The sequence below is a fragment of the Rhopilema esculentum genome, chromosome 13, assembly GCF_057945365.1.
Source record: "Rhopilema esculentum isolate cy_ngs chromosome 13, ASM5794536v1, whole genome shotgun sequence".
Classification (NCBI taxonomy): domain Eukaryota; kingdom Metazoa; phylum Cnidaria; class Scyphozoa; order Rhizostomeae; family Rhizostomatidae; genus Rhopilema; species Rhopilema esculentum.
In genome coordinates this window covers 9,442,182-9,461,291 of record NC_142827.1, presented here as the reverse complement: position 1 = coordinate 9,461,291, position 19,110 = coordinate 9,442,182, and the positions used below count along the sequence as shown (strand labels likewise).

At 34.9% G+C, this 19,110-nt stretch overlaps 1 protein-coding gene across 1 annotated transcript; it reads right to left on the bottom strand.

Annotated features, from left to right (window-relative positions):
- Window positions 1-5: 5 nt before the first annotated feature.
- LOC135692118 (protein ecdysoneless homolog) lies at window positions 6-18,985 on the bottom strand. The gene is made up of 16 exons (XM_065210153.2): window positions 18,783-18,985; window positions 15,230-15,344; window positions 13,322-13,409; window positions 10,388-10,563; window positions 7,815-7,962; window positions 6,799-6,846; window positions 6,112-6,240; window positions 5,386-5,442; window positions 4,759-4,827; window positions 4,532-4,617; window positions 3,936-4,027; window positions 2,970-3,046; window positions 2,105-2,249; window positions 1,830-1,886; window positions 1,116-1,237; window positions 6-214 (listed from the first exon to the last, which is right to left on the bottom strand). The coding sequence occupies exons 1-16, from the start codon at window positions 18,952-18,954 to the stop codon at window positions 35-37; spliced, it is 1,761 nt and encodes a 586-aa protein (XP_065066225.2). The 5' UTR covers window positions 18,955-18,985; the 3' UTR covers window positions 6-34.
- Between the last annotated feature and the right edge of the window lie 125 nt (window positions 18,986-19,110).

Sequence of the window (19,110 nt, the reverse complement as noted above, 5' to 3'; positions counted from 1 at the left end):
ACACCTTCTTTTACTAAAAAACTCATAGAAAATTCTACTCTTCATATTGGCCTGACACAGTGTCATCAGAGGGTAGCGAAATTCCTAGTGATGTCAACAGATTTGATACAGGGCCAACAGAACTGTCCTGCGCTGAAACAGATTCTAAAAAGTTTTTCACTAAATTGAAATCAATGTCCAGTGACTGGTCTTCGATAGGTCCATTGCCATCCGTCTAAAAAAAAGTTATTATTCTTGACTAAAAAAAAGGTCATTTTGAGTAAGAAAACAAAAAGTAGCCAGAAAAGGATTACTAACTCCCGTCTCAGATGCTAACGCGTAAAGGTACAGAACATTTTGTGCACAACAGAACTTCGGTATATATCATATTTAGTTTTAACCTTGTAATTTGCACTCGTTCTCCAATCAATTATGAATTTTCGTTGGAATTTTGTAAAGGAAACATATTTTAAGGTGTTTTCCGTGATCAATTCATTCATTGAAAGAATATTTCAATAAATAAAATGTAGCTTAAGGTTGATCTGAAGCTGGTCATCTACAGAGCAAATGCCAACCAGAAACAACGCAACGGATGGTTGACTACATCTAGGACAAAGCACCTCATGCAAAACAGGAGACACAAATTCACGATTCGCTATTGTACTAAACTGTCCACATTCCCCAGGGTTCCTGATTCTTCTTCCTTGAGCTACAGAGGTCATGTTTGTCGCCTATCAAAACAATATGCTTATAACAAAGCAACCTTCTATTGCTGTGGACAAAAATACATTTGATTGAAACAACCTGGATGTTTAGTTTACTAAAGACTAAACTAAACCGTTTTTCTTGTGTGATTTACCAGCTACATTATCATGAGTTACTTGTGCAATGTTGTGAGACCGTTCTATTCATACCTTGATAAAATGCCGTAAGGTGAATTTGTTACAACCTTTTCTAAGAGAGGACATGAATCCGTTTGTATGGGTAAAAGTTACAGCCACTAGCGAATGCTGAACAGCCGGATACGTACTTAAGGAACATAAACGAGGTCCAAACGACAGAGTAGGACCATCAAAGGAAGCTTAGAATGAACCTCGAAACTGGAGCAATATATAAAACGATAGCTGAAAAAGTACCTGGGATTTGGATTGAAAGCTTTTCGCTAATGTTGTATTTCGCAGCTCTTGTTGCATCGACGAACCAATTTGAGCTATTTCGTCATCATCAATGCCATTTTCATCATCAGAATAATACTGGTCTGGTTGAAAGACGAATTACCATTAGCATCATAACAGCTGCACTTGAATTTGTTAAGGTGTAAAGTTTGTGTTTCCTGCTGTATGAGATCACTAGGAAATGATTTGAAAATTGGTTTTGTGGTGCTATGGCACTCGTGCCCCCACCCTGCTTTCGCTAAATATTAATTTGCTTCAAAAATAAGATAATTTGACTTAAAGTGTGAGAAAAGTTTGCATTAGTAAATGGTTCTAAAAATTTTCTGCACTCAAACCAAATTCTCGCGAAGCTCTCTTTCTGCAACTGGGTTTAAGAGTAACATCAAGAACCAAAATGTAAACAACTGGAAACTGGCCTAAATTGACAAAAAAACATACAGGACAGTTCAGAATTACGAAAAAGTTTAGTTGAGTCACCTCAATAGTTTTGCCAACCCGATTCGTTTTTCTTATTTGTTCGTGTGACCGAAAACTTGTTGTTGGTCTATTACTTCCCAACATTATTATCGAACACATCCCCCGGTGGAGCTGGCGAAGGTCCTTTCAAACATTTCATTTCTATAAAGACATTTCTACTGAAACTATCAAAATACTTATATCTTATTAATTCCTAACCTGAGTCACTTTCATAAAAATCATCTCCCTCATCTCTGTTGTTCTCTGTTTTTCCATCTAAAGAAAAAAAAATGACAAAATCTGACAAGGCATACGATGACAAGATAACTTGCTTGTAGCAAAAATGTACGGCAAACAAAGAACCTAAAACTGTCCTTAATCATTGGTCAGGTTATCGAACTGGTGGTCAAACGCTATTTTGGGCAGATAAAATTGCAACCTCGTGGTTTTACGGCACAATTAGTTAATAGAAAACAACATGAAATCAAAGTTACCCATTATCTTCTTGAGTTCTTCGATGATTGAGGATGGGTCGAAGTCAACGTTGTCCTCGGCTGTCTCAACGCCCTCGTAATCAGACATCTTGCCAACGAACCTTCGCATGTTTTGGGCAACATCGTCCAGTTTTGTATTGAGGTCCTAGGGAGGAACTTGTCACTCAGTCATATTCAATATGAAAAATCGTTTGGGGCATTATTCTAAAACATACGGGGAATGAAAGCACCCACTGCTAGTTGCATCGACAAACTAGTTAGCTTGAATATCAAAACAATAGTATGATCCTTAAAAATGGTTCAATTTCAAAATATTAAGAACACTTCAATGAGAAGATATCTTTGTGTTATCAACTTCTTGACATAACAACATGCAATCAAAACCCCGAGGGCATGGTTTAAGAGCGAGTACAGTAACTGTAGGCCACTTTCTGGATTTGTTGAGAAGTTTACGGAAGAAGAATCAAAATCATATCCAGCAGAATGCACCACATAATGCATAAAATAGCATGCTATTGACATCACATTTCGCTAAGGGCTCCAGCTAGCAATGGTGAAAAAGCTTTCTTTCCGGTATCTTGTGAAAAAGCTGTGAAGGAAAAGCATCCTTTGCTCACTCAATATCACCCTGTATAATGTTTAGGGCGTTGCTTTATACTCAGCGCGCTATCAACATAAACTAAAACATCTATGTTTTTAATGCACTAAAGGTGGTAGTGGTAGAAAGTTTAAATAAAACATTTCATTTCAATGTTGGTGAATCCGCTGTAGAAAGCTTGTATTGGTTGGGAACTATTTAGTTGAAACTTGAAACTGCAATAATTACCATCTTTTGTTGATAATTAGACAAGTTTGATATAATTACCTCGCTTGTTGTTGCTTGATGATATCCCCGTAACAGTTTGTCAACATCATCTAAAGACAACTCAAGCCAAGAATCATCTGTAATCGAAATCAACAGAATAGAGAGTCGGAAGCTAAAAATGACATTTTTTAAAGCTTTCAAAACTATTTCCTATACAGCCTTCTGTGATGAAAAAACGATCAATTGTCAGAGATCGGGGATGTTTTAAAGCGATCAATTGTCAATGATCGGTGGAGCTTTAAAGCGATCAATCGTCAGTTACCAGTGGAGCTTTAAAGCGATCAATCGTCAGTTACCAGTGATGTTATAAAGCGATGGATCGTCAGAGATCAATGCAATTTCAAAGCTATCAAGTGCCAGCGATTAGTATTGTTTTAAAGTGATCAATCATCAATGATCAGTGTTGTATTAAAGCGATCAATTGTCAATGATCGGTGGAGCTTTAAAGCGATCAATCGTCAGTTACCAGTGGAGCTTTAAAGCGATCAATCGTCAGTTACCAGTGATGTTATAAAGCGATGGATCGTCAGAGATCAATGCAATTTCAAAGCTATCAAGTGCCAGCGATTAGTATTGTTTTAAAGTGATCAATCATCAATGATCAGTGTTGTATTAAAGCGATCAATTGTCAATGATCGGTGGAGCTTTAAAGCGATCAATCGTCAGTGATCAGTGATGTATTAAAGCGATCAATTGTCAATGATCGGTGGAGCTTTAAAGTGATCAATCATCAATGATCAGTGATGTATTAAAGCGATCAATTGTCAATGATCGGTGGAGCTTTAAAGCGATCAATCGTCAGTGATCAGTGATGTTTTAAAGCGATGAATCATCAGTGATCAATGCCATTTCAAAGCTATAAAGTGCCAGCTTTTAGTATTGTTTTAAAGCGATCGATCATCAATGATCAGTGATGTTTTAAGAGTAGTCACTCATCAATGACACAGTTATCAAAAAAGAAATTACCGTCTTCAGGCAAAGTATCTTCCTCGCTATAAACTTCATTTTTTGAGTCTTCCAATAATTTTCGCAAGTTTCTGCTTTGCCAGACATTCTTTCTAGGGTGCAAATGACGTAAAATCAAGAAGATAATTCAATTGTTGAAAAATCATTCACTTTTACCAGAACAGGATACAATGCGCTGAAAAATTATGCAACTGAAAATCTCCTGCGTTAAGAATAGTTTCTAGAAATTTTATACTAGGTTAAGTAAAGAATCATTCGTGATTGAGTTTAAATATTCTTAGACTGATGGGTTAAGCATTAAGTATATCTTTGCATGAGAATAACTGACCAAAGAATACAACCGTGCCTTTTTAATGTGGTTGATTATTAAATGTATTGGCAGCGTTGGAAAATAAACCATTTTTATCTGCAGTAGACCGTTAACACTTCTACAATTCTTAATATTAGCTGATAAAAATCCTAAGTGACTTAGAATGTACGCTTTCCCTGATATGTGCTGCTTCAAAATCTAGTGTTCGGTTAGCTTTCAAACACCAAAACGGAGAACAGAAAAGAAAAGAACCAAAAAGAAAAGAACAGAAAAAGAATTGACTTACTGATCGTCATCTGGCAACGTCGCATTAAAATAGTCTTTGGCTTCACGAAAGAGCTGTCGCCATCTCGTAGAACCCTCGATTTCGCCCTAGAATCGATTCGGAAGGCGGCTCAGCAGACAATAGAAAAAAGTTAAATAACGATCAACATGAATAGAAAAGTTATTTATAAAAGGAAAAAAAAAAGAATAACAGTAATATCTGTACTTTGTTAGTTTGGATCATGTTACCTTAAAATATCCAAGGTTTTTCAAAGATGTTTCATATTTCAACCATTTTTCTTCGGCTTGACAAATGTCCTGGGGTAGAACAAGAAATAGCGGGTAAAACAGAGAACGTTGATATGATATTAGATACTGAATAAAACCTTAAATATAATTGATTAATTTTTAAATAAATTAGATTAAGCTTTGATATTAAAGAGGTCCTAAACAGATATCAGAGAAAAATGCTTGTTTTGACTAACAAGCAGTGGTGGCGCCAGAAATCTTCCGACAGAGGGGTTGGAGCTTCCGACAGGGGGGCTAAAATGACTAAAATAAGCAGTTTTTGTATGATATTTTGTCAAATTTGCTCCGACAATAACCTAAAATTTCCTCCAATGGGGGGGGGGGGCTAGATGCTTCCGACGGAGGGGCTGTAGCCCCCCTAGCCCTCCTCTGGCGCCACCACTGCTGACAAGATACTGAAAGAGGAAAAAGAAACGAAAAAGGGCTTATTCGGCTAGCCTTGTAAAACTATCATAGTAACATCATCAAGTAAAAATCTAGTATTTCATAACATTAAACCTTGCGTCTGGAAAAAACTTTAAAGAAATAAAATCACAAGGCATCGACAAAAAGAACAAATGAACACACCTGATTGGGCACCTCTGTTTTATTGATTTCTTTACGTAACAACTCGAATCCAAAGGCCTACAACAAGTAAAATATATTTTGTTATCAATAAACAGACACGATGAAAAGGGGAAATAAGTGACACAAAAAAAGAGACACAGCAGAGCCCTGTTTGCTGGACCTTGGGTACTAACAAATAACTAAGGGTAATAACATGAAATGAGACAAAATGGATGGCAGCAGTAGTACCAGAAGCCGGCTAAATTGCTTTGGTTTTACATGGAAGTTACTGGGTAGGTCGTAACGAGAATCGACAAGCAAAATAGATTGCATTAATGGGCTTTCATGTATCAATGTATTAAAGCAATTGTTATTCAACACCAGCAAGATAACCAGCTGCAGATCAAGGTTGGAATCAATGCGGATATTTGCTCCAGATAAGCTATTTTTGCATGTTGGCTTACATTAAATTTCTGATTTTTTCAAAGCCACTTTTAAACTTTATACCATCAAAAATGTTCGCAAAAGTTATTTTCTACATCGATAATCTAATTATGCGACTTTTTGTAATTTGTTCAATTCGTTTCTAATTCTTGCTTAATTCTTTCCTAATTCTTGCTTCATTCACAATTTCCTTAACTTAACACATACAAATTTCTGTCGCCTCAGATTTTGGCAGGAAAAATACTACTCATTATTGGTAAACATTTGTAAAATATAAATTTTAGTAACATAACGAATGCTTACAAGTTTCGACCCCAGGTCACATGCTTTATGTGAAGCACCTTTCCTGCCACTTTGCATTTCTGCTATAGATCCTTTGTTTTCTATATTTGTATGCAGCAGCTTCGCATATGTATATTTTGTGAAGCAAACCTTTGGTGAGGGAAAATTAAGCGCATGAAGCCTTTTGCAGAGAATATAAGAAACAGTTTCAGATGATAATAATAGATCCGTTTAACATTTCTGCCTTACAATGCGGAATGTAATACAGGGAGATCGGATTCGTTGAAAACCACAGCCTCAACTGACACATCTGAGACTTAGGCCTAATTCAAAATGGTACATCAATCTTTAAATAATTGACTCAAAACGATACGACATTATTCAAAATTTTATATCTTCAACCTAAAAGTCAAATCGACTTTTCAAATTTTTGCAAATGATAAAATTCAGATCTGGCTGTCGTGTGTTTTGATTGTTGTCAGAAAATGTAGCAAATCAAATATTTCACTGGTCAGGAATGTGACGAAAATTAACGATACAAATTTTGTTAACAGCCAGTCTGTGATTCTAAAAGTATAAGAGTTATAAAGGTAAAGCCTTGATGATAAATGGGCTTAACAAAATAACCGAATGCAAATACATATTTTGATATCAAGGTTTGATATATGACTTTTGGATGATTGAAATATCGATAAGCAGAAAAATTACCCTTGATATAATCCAGTCTTTAAATTCAAACTTGCCAACGCTTTTCCTCTGAAAATAATAAAGAGTAAGTCAATAAGATGACCATGCAAATTCAATGTCAAAAAATTGTAAAAAGGAAACAAGTTGTATTTAAAATCAATAGCATTTCTAAAATAGTGTTTTGTAGCAAAACAGTTGTAGAATTTAAGATGTTATTAAAATCACTCGGAAGTTGCTGAGTCTGGGATCTGTTTATCGATAGGAAACTCAAATTTGAATGAAAGTAGATTTTAGAGGTCCCCAAAACGTACGAAATTCAATAAAAATAGTATGGATAATAGTATGGAAATAAATAAGAAAACTTTAATCTCTTCTGCTGATGTGTCAAGCTTCGACCAGTAGATTATTTCTGCTTCCCAGTTAGAAAGAATCAAAAGGTTACGGTTTCTTAATGCCATGCAACATAAATAAATTAGTATTATCATTATTTTTATCATGGCAAACACAAATGTACTCAGTTTTGAATCACTTGGTTCAGTGCTCCTGTTAATCAAGGTATATAAGAAAGTAGGATAAACTGTAACGACAATATAATGAGCGAATTAACTAAGACTAACATGAAATAGATTATTAAAAACATGACGTTTCGAGCATGTACTCATTATCAACAGATAGAATTTGCTGCTATGGTGCTTTAACGACAAAAATTGGAAAAGTCAAAATTTACAACGTCTTTAATTTAGATTTTGTTGCTAGATATTTTGCTTGATTGAAATAGTTATATTTTGTAAAAACTGGCTAGTCAGCTAGAAAATATATGTGGAACAGAGAGATTTGTAGTTGTAGGTTATCCATATTTTGAGACGTGTGAAAGGAAAGCTTTTGAATCTACGGACGAAAGTTTGCAGAATAGAAGAAATCAGTATATTTGTGGGCGATGCCTTGTAAGCTGAGTTCAAGCCTCCTAACTCCTGCCTCCTTGGCTTGTTGAAAAACAAACGCAAAATGGGTGTTATGTAAAAAAATGTTCAACTAACCCGTTTACCGAAATTTGCAGTTACATACTGCTCAAGCATATCCGATATCCTGTTTGCCACAGAAGGGTCCTTTTTAAGAATACACGCCAAATATGGTGGCAAGAGACAATGGGCATTGTGAAGTAAGTGAGAAAATCCATTATCAAACCTGTAAAATAGAAAAACTTGAGTCAAATCTGCAATCAAACAGAAAATGTTGCAGATTCATACATCGAAAATCCTTTCTGTGAATTGTATAATGAAAATATAAAGAATTGACAGTATTTTTGCACCTTAAAAACTAGAACTCTAGTTAATAAAACTATTCCATCTAATTCTGTTCTAACAAAACTATACTATTTAAAAATATCTATCCTGCTCTTCATTGGTCATAGCATCATTAATCGAAAAAATACAGGAACTGGTCCCAATTTTCTGACTTATGAATCATATAAGCGACATTTCTTAAAAAAGCTAACAAAGAGCTAATACATTGTTCGACGAAATGACATGTCTTTATCAGCGATTTTATCATTACCTTATTTGTGAAAGGAGACTAAACGAAGCAAAAATTCAAAATAGCAAACTGATTTTTGCTCTAAGTTTGGTTTTATCACTAATCCATTCCACAGAAAAGGAGCTCAGTGTTGTTACTCATTGCTGAAGCTTATCTGGAATTCACCGATTTGAGCCTAATGACCTGAACTACAAGCAGCCACACCATTGGGCTTCCACTTGTACTTAGATGCCTGGTCCAACTGGAATGCTAGCGCCCCTGTTATGACTTATCAACACAGAGGATGCTTCAATAGAAGCTGACGTGGTGGTCATTACCTTAGTATCGGCTCTTTAGCTTAGGTTTTCACTTCAATTCGTTTTAGGCCCCTGTTAATCATCCATTCAAATAAAAGTCTGGCATATTCTTTTCCATAAAGTCTAGATTTTGATACAGTAAAATTGAAACGCGGGTCAGAGAGTCAGAGGTCTGTTAGAGGGTCAGAAGTCTGTCAGAGGGTCAGAGGTCTGTCAGAGGGTCAGAGGTCTGTCAGAGGGTCAGAGGTCTGTTAGAGGGTCAAAGGTCTGTCAGAGGGCCAGATGTCTGTCAGAGGGTCAGAAGTCTGTCAGAGGGTCAGGTGTCTGCCAGAGGGTCAGAAGTCTGTTAGAGGGTCAAAGGTCTGTCAGAGGGCCAGATGTCTGTCAGAGGGTCAGAAGTCTGTCAGAGGGTCAGAAGTCTGTCAGAGGGTCAGAGGTCTGTTAGAGGGTCAAAGGTCTGTCAGAGGGCCAGATGTCTGTCAGAGGGTCAGACAAGAGATGGTGGTCACGTTACTGAGATTCAACCCAAAGATTTCGATCCTAAAGCTCTAGGCCGTGATAAAAAAGAATTGAAATTGTGAATTCTGCTTGTTCTATCTTTTCAAATGAAATGCTTGAAGTTTTCTGACTTTTTTATTAGTTCCGTAGTCTCGTTGGTTGTTAATGTAATGCAGCAAGCTTGCTTGTTAAAATGCAGGATTGAAAAATCTTGTCAAAATCGAAAAGAACAAGACCCAGCACTAACCATTGAGGTACGTCCAAAAGTATAGAAACTTATACATTTTCAGTTTTCAAAAGTTCTTGCATAAACTCTTGAAATAAGTAGAAATGCCGTATAAGCGCAATAATGCACAGGAGCATAAGAAAAAAGTGCATCTTTATGTGTGCAGTTAAAGACTTTTAAAATGTCTGCGGCTGTGTACTGTCAGTAGTTGAAATAGCAGTGCTTTTTATTAAAGACAAGAAATTCGTCCGCAACAAACTTCTCTCATAAGATTGTAAACACACTAATCGCTTTAAGCTTGCACACAACTTTTTGAAATACAAGCCAATTTACTGTTTCAATGAAATGTATCTTCCAAAAAATTAATGCTGTTTGTGACTTCAAAGAGAGTTACAGAAAGATCTTCAGCATCTAGTTGAATTAGTTTGCAGTTTCAGTCGCAGGTTCGTCGGAACGAAATTCATATGGGGGGAGGGGCTGCCCATTGTATAGCTGCCCTTTCAGTACACTGTTATAAAGGAAATATACCACTGTTTGACAATTATTGGAAGGCTCAGGCCCCCAGCCGCTCCCTCCTTCTGACGGCCTTGAGTTAGTCAAATGTGCCTAATCTATGAAATATTAATGAATGGATTATTCGAATTCACTGATGATTTCTTGCCAAAATTTCAGTGAAGCATCACATTATCATGGAAAACAGATTAATCATTGCTGGTGTGAAGTTTCTTACTTTGCAACTGACTCACGCAAACTACACATCATATCTGCGTTATCAAGTTGAATAGCCCGTGTATGTTAAAAAGAATATACCGAATTCGAGGTATTCCTGTGGTTATGTTTCTCATTGACGATTCGAGCGAATGAATGACCATATATAATCATCACAAGTCAAGTTAAAGAAAGGAACGTAATCTTCGTACATAAAAATTCTAGTAATTTGATTTTAGCAAAACGAATATCACATTTAAGACAAACATAGAAAATTAGTAGTAGTGTATAAGGAACACCGCAACGCGATGAGAATAGAAAATAAGACCATTTACATAAAAATCCTAACCTGTTAATTTTAGCATCAATGGAATTCTGAATCCTAGAGTTAACTTCTGTGCCATGATCACCAAAAATTATCCGAATAGCTTCTTGAATGGAGGGTTTCCCAGTAGGAAACATGGTAACTTCTGCAGGGTTTGATGGGAAAGGAATCACATGTAATCGACCTTTGTGGATGTAAACCTAGAAAAACAACCAAGTTGTGCGTAAAATGTGTGTTTACTACTAAGATCTTTTAATCGCTTGTATTTCCGTATTCCCGTATATCACAAAATAAACACCTTGTTCTCTCTTGTATTCCCGCCCTTTCTACTACTCCTGCCTCTCTAATATTCCCGCCATTTTTCTATACTTTGAAAAATTAATCCCGGATCCCAATAATCACGCATGCAGGTTTGATTAAAGAAAGAAATCAAATGGATTGCAAATGTGTTTGGAGTTTTGATTTTGAATGATTTACAGACATGCAGCGTAGTGTCTTGTCGTTCTTATTTGGTAACAGCAAGGGTGAATAATGTTGGAGCAAGTGAGCGTCCATTTTCCTACCAACTTTCGTCAACGTTCTTCGCAATTTACATGCAAAGGAGAACACGGAGAACAGGATTACATGCCACGCCAAAAAGAGGAGAACGTGTTGATAATTTGAGCCCACTAAAAAAAAGGACGTTGAAAAATTAATCTCAGCTCTCTGATAACCGCGCCTCTCTAAAAATCCCGCTTTTCTAATAATCCAACCTTTCTAATAATCCCGCATTAAATTAGGATACTTAATCAATAAACCCACAGCGGGAATACAAGAGAGAATACGGTATATCAATAAGATCTTGTTTCTTTTAAGAAAGGCAATATATGTAACAATGTTTTACGATAGTATCGTAAATCAACTAATGAAGTATTTTAGTCAGAAGTTAGACCACTTTAGAGTGGTTTGTAGTAAAAGTTTTGAATGATGAGAGACAAACACAAATTTTGCGAGCTAGGCTAACTGGATTTATGATAGCTGAAATATGAATTAACAGAAATGTATTCATAGCAAGATAACATCGGATCAGCAAATTGAAATTGGAAGAGCACGGAAAGAGCACCTGCAAAGAAGCAGGGAAATGGGGCATGCACTAGCGGACTTTTCCTTCTAAATGAATGAATATAAACAAATAATCAAGATTAAGACTGTTATTATACCACATTTCTACTATTAAATAAGTCTTTAGTACCATAAAGTTTTAACATAGCACGGAAGAGCATTTTCTCTCTTGGACCCTCCAACTAGGCGAAAGGTTATTGGCCGCGATTGGTCAGAAAACGAAGAACCAAGCAAACGTGTTTCTCTTTCTCTCACCTTGTTTTCGATCCACAACTGGATACAAATTTTCTGCTTACTTTTGGACATTATCCGACGCTCACACTCTGAGGAATGTCGGACAAAAAAATTTAGGCATGAGTGCTACATTTCAATCATTTCCCCCTTATTAGGATATTTTGGGGTAGGAAAAATGACAACAAAATGAGCCAAACAACTTCTGTTGAAAATATGTAAAATAAATATGTAAATGTATCATCACAAAAATATGTAAAATAATTTGATGGAAATAAAAGACATCACGTGGTTGAAATAAAATCTTCGTAGAGACAGTTTCATCTCGTAGACAAAAATACCGACCTTCATTGAGGAAATATTCCCTCAAGCTGAAAAGGAGATTTATCTTAAGGAAATCGGAATTGAAAAAGGGCCTAAATCACAAATGATATAGATTCGACACGGTGTAATTTTAGATGAGAGTAATTTGGAAAAGAATCCCAAATGTAAAAAGACATCTTTGTCCTTGGATAATTTCGATTGAAGGATAAGGCAACACATTTGACGTATGCAAGCAGTAGTTTGACACGTTGGGTGTAACTCATCGAAGCCTAGCTATATAATGTTACTTCCAGGATAATATTTCGCTTTTAATTAGCTTTTAATAGCTAAATGAAAAAAGGATTCCATTTTACATTATATTTTCTGTATCAAATCTTCTATAGGAATTTATCAATATTATTTTTCAGACCATTTGAACAAAGATATCAAATAAATATACTTTAACTTTCTTCCTAATATAATGAGTGCATGGCTTCAGAATAACACAGTTGGAAAGCGAAGCATAGACGTCGACTTTTCCATTTACCTCTAATAACTCAAGATACCTAATAAGACTGACGATACCTTTCAAGTGTTGACGAGTACACATCAAAATGCCCCTTTGATAGAGAATTTCGACTTTAAAAAACCTGTTTTGTTTTGCAGATAATTAACTGGAGAAAACATACTTTTTTGCTATTCAACTCAATCTCTTCTGCACTAAAATGTTGCTAGGGGTAGAGTTGAGGCCTCTAAAATATTGCCGGAGAAGGATCAAATAACCACAAGCCCTCATGTAGATAGGAGTAATGCTAAGGACGTTTTTGCAGCTTATTTTGAAGAATGTTCCCATAAAAAGTTTTGAGAATCAAATGACAATAAATCAGGTGAAATCAGAAGAATATGGATACTCAAGCTACAGGTTAAACTAAGCTTGTGCCCCAGTCCACAAATGCGGTCACATTAATGGACTGTGCAATATTGATAAATATCCTGTCCACAGTTTCCACCAGGATCTGGTGATAATTTATGCAACCCTTCAAAATTATGCAATTAGCTAAAATTGTCAACGGTTCCAACCTTGTAAGATTTTAAATAAATCATGCACAATTTTATCTAGGTCCTGTTTGGTTTCAGTGCATATTTCTTCAAGTATTTTTCATGCAAGATTTCAATGGTTTCATTGCATAAATTATATTGAAAAACTAGACCCAGCCCTCTGCCTTGACAGAATATTTATCAATATTGCACAGTCCATAAATGTAGCAGCATTTGTGAACTTGGGCTCAGGCTAGTTAAACTGACATAAGAAATAAACATTACCCTATTCTCGGATGTGTCAGGATTCAGCCAGTTTGGAAGGTAATCAGCTGCTTCAATGAGAAGAAACTGCCCATCGTCATCTGTAATACTAAACATGAAATCATTATTACCAGAGAGATCTTCATTTTACAAACATCAATAAGACATTGATCATAAAAATCATGTTTTTCACCTAAGTCAAAACAGTGAGAGTTTAACAGCAAAGTTACCAGACTAGCCACATCCGCACCACTACAAGAACATATTTTTCTTGCATTTATAAATGAAGTCCTATTTTCAATTACCCTTAAAAATCCATTTGATAAAAGACCTTATGGTAAAGAAATTTTCTAAAATGACAGAGAACTGTTGGGTGATCACCCTTCCAACTGCATAAACAACATGAAACAAAATGAAGAAAGCCCTCCAGATCCTAAAAAAAACATGCAAAGCTTAAAACGGAGGTTAATCACATATTTGTGACTAAAGGAAACTTGATGAAGATTCTACGGACAGTAAATAATGTATTCTATTTCAGTAACTTTTTACTTATTACATTATTGGTGGTATAAAATTTAAAATGGCTTTGTAAGAAGCAAACAATTTGAAACATACTAAAACTTTTCATCTGACACTTTTCAGAGTACAAAACTTCAGAACATACATGGCAAACTCTGAACTTGGAAGTATATATTAGCTGCGGATTTAAATAGGCCAACCAAAACGGGAGCGTATTACTAAATGGCTTGCCCAATCAGTCCTGCTTGCCTTTGAAAATGTTACCAATTGTTACCAAGTGAAAACAAACTCCTCCTGTATACACACTAGTGGTTTTTCATCTTTATATTAGATAGAATTCAAAACTGCTAGATGGGACAACGATCAGGCTCTAATAATAATCCCAAACATTATTATTGTGCCATCATAGTCTTTGGCACAAGCTTTTTTTCAAATACATACTGCCTGATAGCAGAATCATGTTTTAGTTGTTGTTTTTGAACTGCAATACCGAGGTGGCTATTCTCTTTTGGGGGAGAGTTATGCTACTAATATTGGGTTGTGTGTCCTACGTAACTAGAATCACAATAGCACTTTAACTTGTAGATAACGGAACTCTTTGGGGTGGTAGAAAAGGCTTTCTTAGTACTGTATCTATCCTAGTACTTTTCCTAGTACCAAGGATAAACAGCAAAGAAACATTTTGTATATGGTCGGCTTAATCTGACTTTCAAATTGCAAGGAAATGTTACCGATCTGTGGTAGTTTTAAATAAACCAAGCATTTTTGCAGACTTGTGATTATCTCCTTGATATAAGTAGCAAAGCAATCCTCTAGATAGACATTTTCCAGACTGATATCTCTTTGTTTGTCTAGTTCCGAGTCAAGCATTGACTTGGAACAAATCATACTGGAAATCCCAGATTGTGCCAAAAACTAAATTTGGCAACACATTTTGGATTATTGGTAGAGCCTGGTCGCCTTTCCATCTAGCAGTTTTAAAATCTATCTAAATTGAAATGAAAAAGCCGCTCTTGTGTAGAAAGAAAGAGTTCATTTTCAGCCTAGGATTTCATTGGTAATATTTTCGAAATGCAAGCAAAAGTGAATGGGTAACCTCAACAGACTTGTACGCACGGTTATGATTGGCCTATTTCCATCCACAACTGGGGTACATATATCTTCTAGCTTAGAGTTTTCAATCTATATTCTGCAGTTTTATATTCTGAAGAGTGTCAGACAAAAAGCTTAAGCACGTTTGAAAATGTTTGCTTTTTTCAAAGCCATTATCATGACATCTTAAGTTTGTATATTCATTTGAACATCAACTCCTTCTAAAAGAGGGACATGATAAAATCTGATCCTCTTAAAATTAGAAAATGGTCATGATTTACTATGAAAAATTCAATTGAATATGAATTAAAATGTTACCTTATCATAAGACTGTGATCATTATTGGAGATTTGAAACAGGATGTATACAATGAACCATTCATCTTCGATATTATCACCACAGTTAACAGAGCCATTTAAACAGCCATGGTATTCTGAAAATCAAAGGAAGTAAACAAATATATGTGCAATAACACAATACAGTAAATGATCATCAAAAAGATGGTTAAAAGCATGCACGATGCTTTCTATATTGGATCCTAATATAGCTGTCTATATTAGATCAAAAAGAACAAGATGAAACCAAAAGATGGAATACCTACTTATCTTTACATCAAGATTAACAAAAAATCAAATTTTGTATGATAAAAAAGTTGCAATTTATATTTTAAAGGACAAGTGACACGCTTTTGGTGCCAAATTTTTTTCTTCTTTTAACTTATAGTAAAATGCTGTATGAGAGTGTTGTTGAAATATTTTTCCTCTCTAATTTCATTTCCCTACTTAAAAACCCTTTTCAAATTATGGCGGGAAATGAATCACGTGACACCATGACATAGATTGTGATAATTTGTTATTTCTGCTACTGGTATACCGTGCAATATTAACGTTTACAACACGCTTCTAAATGAATTCAGTTCTTCTGGACCTGTCGCGTCGTGTTTAGTAAACTCTCTATTAATTACAGGAAAATTCCGAGTTATCACAATGTACGACATATGGTCACGTGAAAAAAGCAAAATCGCACCCCCTGACCCCCTGATTAGAATTTTTTGTTCTAAACCAGGAAAAACTTACTTCTAAAAGATGATCTATAAGTTAATGAAAAGAAAAGATAGGGTGAAAAGTGTGTCACTTGTCCTTTAAAGTTGCATTTGTTTTGCCCAGACATATGATTGAAAAAGCATGGTGAGCAAACTCTAAATTCTGTGTGTTATAAAAGCAAATAACTTTTAAATCAAAGTTAGCAACTTTTTAAGTAAACAACTTTTGAATTGGAACTTTATATTACAACTTTTACAAAACGTATGTTTTAAATAATAGTTTTAATTTCTAAAGACTTAAGAATGGATTATCAAGGGATATTTCCAATGCATTTATAAACTGTTAGCAATTTATTGATTTTGTCAGATGTAAATGTCTGATATTAGGCAGTTGTAAATGATCAAGACGACTTCCAAAATGCAACACAGTGTTAAATAAAAAATATCTTATATCTGAATGGCTTCTGGCAAATAAGTTATCCCTAAATCAGTCTTAATGTAAATTCTGGCTATAGGTTATCATAAAGTTAACAAAGATACCAGCTAAAATATAAATAAATGACAAGCATGTTAAATGGCCTTCCATGGTTTCTGTCTATGTGGTACAAGATTTGCTTTGTCCCAAATCCAAGAAGAACTAGAGTAGTGTTTCCCTTTTGGTGCCTTCCCAAGAAACTGCATGATTTGGATATGCCTTGTAAAAATGTAAATGAAGGTAGACTGGGCCTAGTTTTTAAGAAAGCAAGTGAAAATAACTTCTGACATATTTTCTTCAGTTGTTGGTCATTTCTGAATTCTCTTTTACAAAGAAATATAATTCTGACAAGTTTTTCAAGTGCTTACCTTGAACAAGTTTATAAGAATCCTTTATTTCTTTGTTTCATTTTTCCGTAACACAAAAGTTTTGCTTTGAAATTCTCATTTCTTTTTAGTTTGAATAAAAATTGTTTTGAATGGCTAATAAAGAAGCCTTTTTGCATTGACACAATGTATTGATGTGTGAGATTTAAGGTTACGGTAAGTGTTTTCTGGATGAAAACATCAATTTTTCGATTTTTTCAAACTCAAGTAGCTTAACTTTTAAGACACACAATGATACAAATTTGAAATTAACAGAAATTTTGAAAATGGAAAAAATCCCATGTAAACAAAGGTTTCCATAATTTTTTTATCAGAACTTTTATTTGAGGCCTGAAAATCTCTTGACCTGTTAAGCCAATTATTGTTGCTTTGTAGTTTTGGTTGCATGGCACATCCATGCATCCCATATACACCTGTGATTATTTAAACAGGCTTGTTGATCTTAAAGCTTCAAGTGACTTGAGCTGGATTACACTGTGGTTTATGAGTGTATCCTGCAAATGTGATCAGTAAAATCCGTTTTCTTCGGACTTACAATTCCTCTACATACAGGTACGAAAAAGCTATTTTGTACCCAAGGAACCAATCGAATGGCTCAAAACTTGGCACACAGCCAGGATAGATGTCCCATAAGCAAAGTGTGTCTCAAAATTTTTGTATTTGCTCTGGTCCATCTTTTATAGTCAAATACAGCTATGAGAGGGAAGAAATTTTTTTTGCCAATTTTCAACAGGGTATAATTTCAAGTGGAGGAGGAATTTGAAAAATCTGAGAAATAATTTGGTAGCTAAGAATCTGCACTTTCTGCTGATATATGTCAGATTCTGTTAACTCAGACACAAAGGTACAAAATAGCTTTTGAAGGTGATACACTCATTTAAGCAATAAATTTGCCTGGAAGGTATCATTTTACAATCTTTGCCACTTATTTTGATATGGAATCACCACATTCTGGTACATCAAATGATGTATAGTTTAATCTGAGTCCGTTAATAGTTTTGCTTTTAGGGAGGGAAAACCAAATATCGTATCAAAAACGATTACCGTAACCTTAAAAAGTTAGAGCAAATCAGAAGGTGTTTTAGGAGAACAATGTTGATATATCATTTTTATTGGGAAATGGTATATATTATATTTATACGTTGGTAACAGCTTTATTATTCTTAAACAGTTTTATTATAAAAAAGTTTACCAAGAGGGTGACACTGCTCTACTATTTTCAAGTTTGACAATACAAGAAAATCCCTTATAAGCCAGGTCCATATTTTTACTGAGGAGTTGATTATATTGGGCATTAAGGGTATTATTTAAAATTAATATATGTTAAATCTTTTAGCTATATTAAATCTAAATATAATATTAATGAAGTAATATCGGAATATGAGTTATGTAAATATCAAAATATCTCAAGGTATTCTTTGTTCCAGGTATTTCTTTCTTGAAATTTGCCAAAAATGGATCATAAATTTAGGATCTTAATGTTAAAATTAGTCTATGTCGAAAATGTCATGTTGTTTGGCCCGTCAGATAGCGAATTAGCCCACTTTCAGAATGTAGCTTTTCCTTACACTTCATCAATGGAATTTCTCGCTGTGTGTAGTGAAATTTTTTTACTACAGAACTGAATTCCGGTCAAATCTACAGAAATATCTAAATGTTCAAATTGACGCAACTCGCGACCGAACGGTCCAAAAGACATAAAGTTTTCAGTCTAAACTAGACTAATTTCAAGATGAAGATTTAAAATCTGGAGTTCATTTTTGAGAAAGGTCTGTAGATAAGATAGCAAGATCAAAATCGATGACCTCAACCCGGAACGGAAAATTGAAACTATCTTCACAATTTGACGCTTCATATCAAAATATTTACAATACTGAAAATGGTCAATTATATTCTTATGATCATCTTATTTTCATTTGCAAATGTATTTCTACGGTAACTTGATGATGGAAATGGAACAAATATTACCTGACTTCGAAGGCGAAATTTCAAGTTGTAAACCAAACTTATCTTTTTGCCAAATGTAACCATTTGCAATTTCTGTTGCAAATTTCATCAACTGCACTTGCTTTTCTCGCAAGATCTCTTCATCAAAAAGTTTGAAGAGCACTGAGAAATTCACAATCGTATCTGCCGCCATTACTTCAACCGTGCCTCTTAGCAGAGCTGCCTCGTTTTGACCAAAAAATTTTCACCAGAAAAAATTCACAGTTCACGGTTTGTATCAAAATATAACTGATATTATAATTAGATTAGAGCATGAGAAACATCTATAAACTAAATTAAGAAACTATAA

Excerpts from the sequence above, each read along its gene's own strand:
- LOC135692118 (XM_065210153.2), bottom strand. The coding sequence starts at position 18,954 with ATGGCGGCAGATACGATTGTGAATTTCTCAGTGCTCTTCAAACTTTTT. Across the intron at positions 10,564-13,321 it reads CTGACACATCCGAGAATAGG|GTTTACATCCACAAAGGTCG; the intron begins GTAATGTTTATT and ends TTGTTTTTCTAG. Across the intron at positions 5,443-6,111 it reads GTGACCTGGGGTCGAAACTT|GCCTTTGGATTCGAGTTGTT; the intron begins GTAAGCATTCGT and ends TACTTGTTGTAG.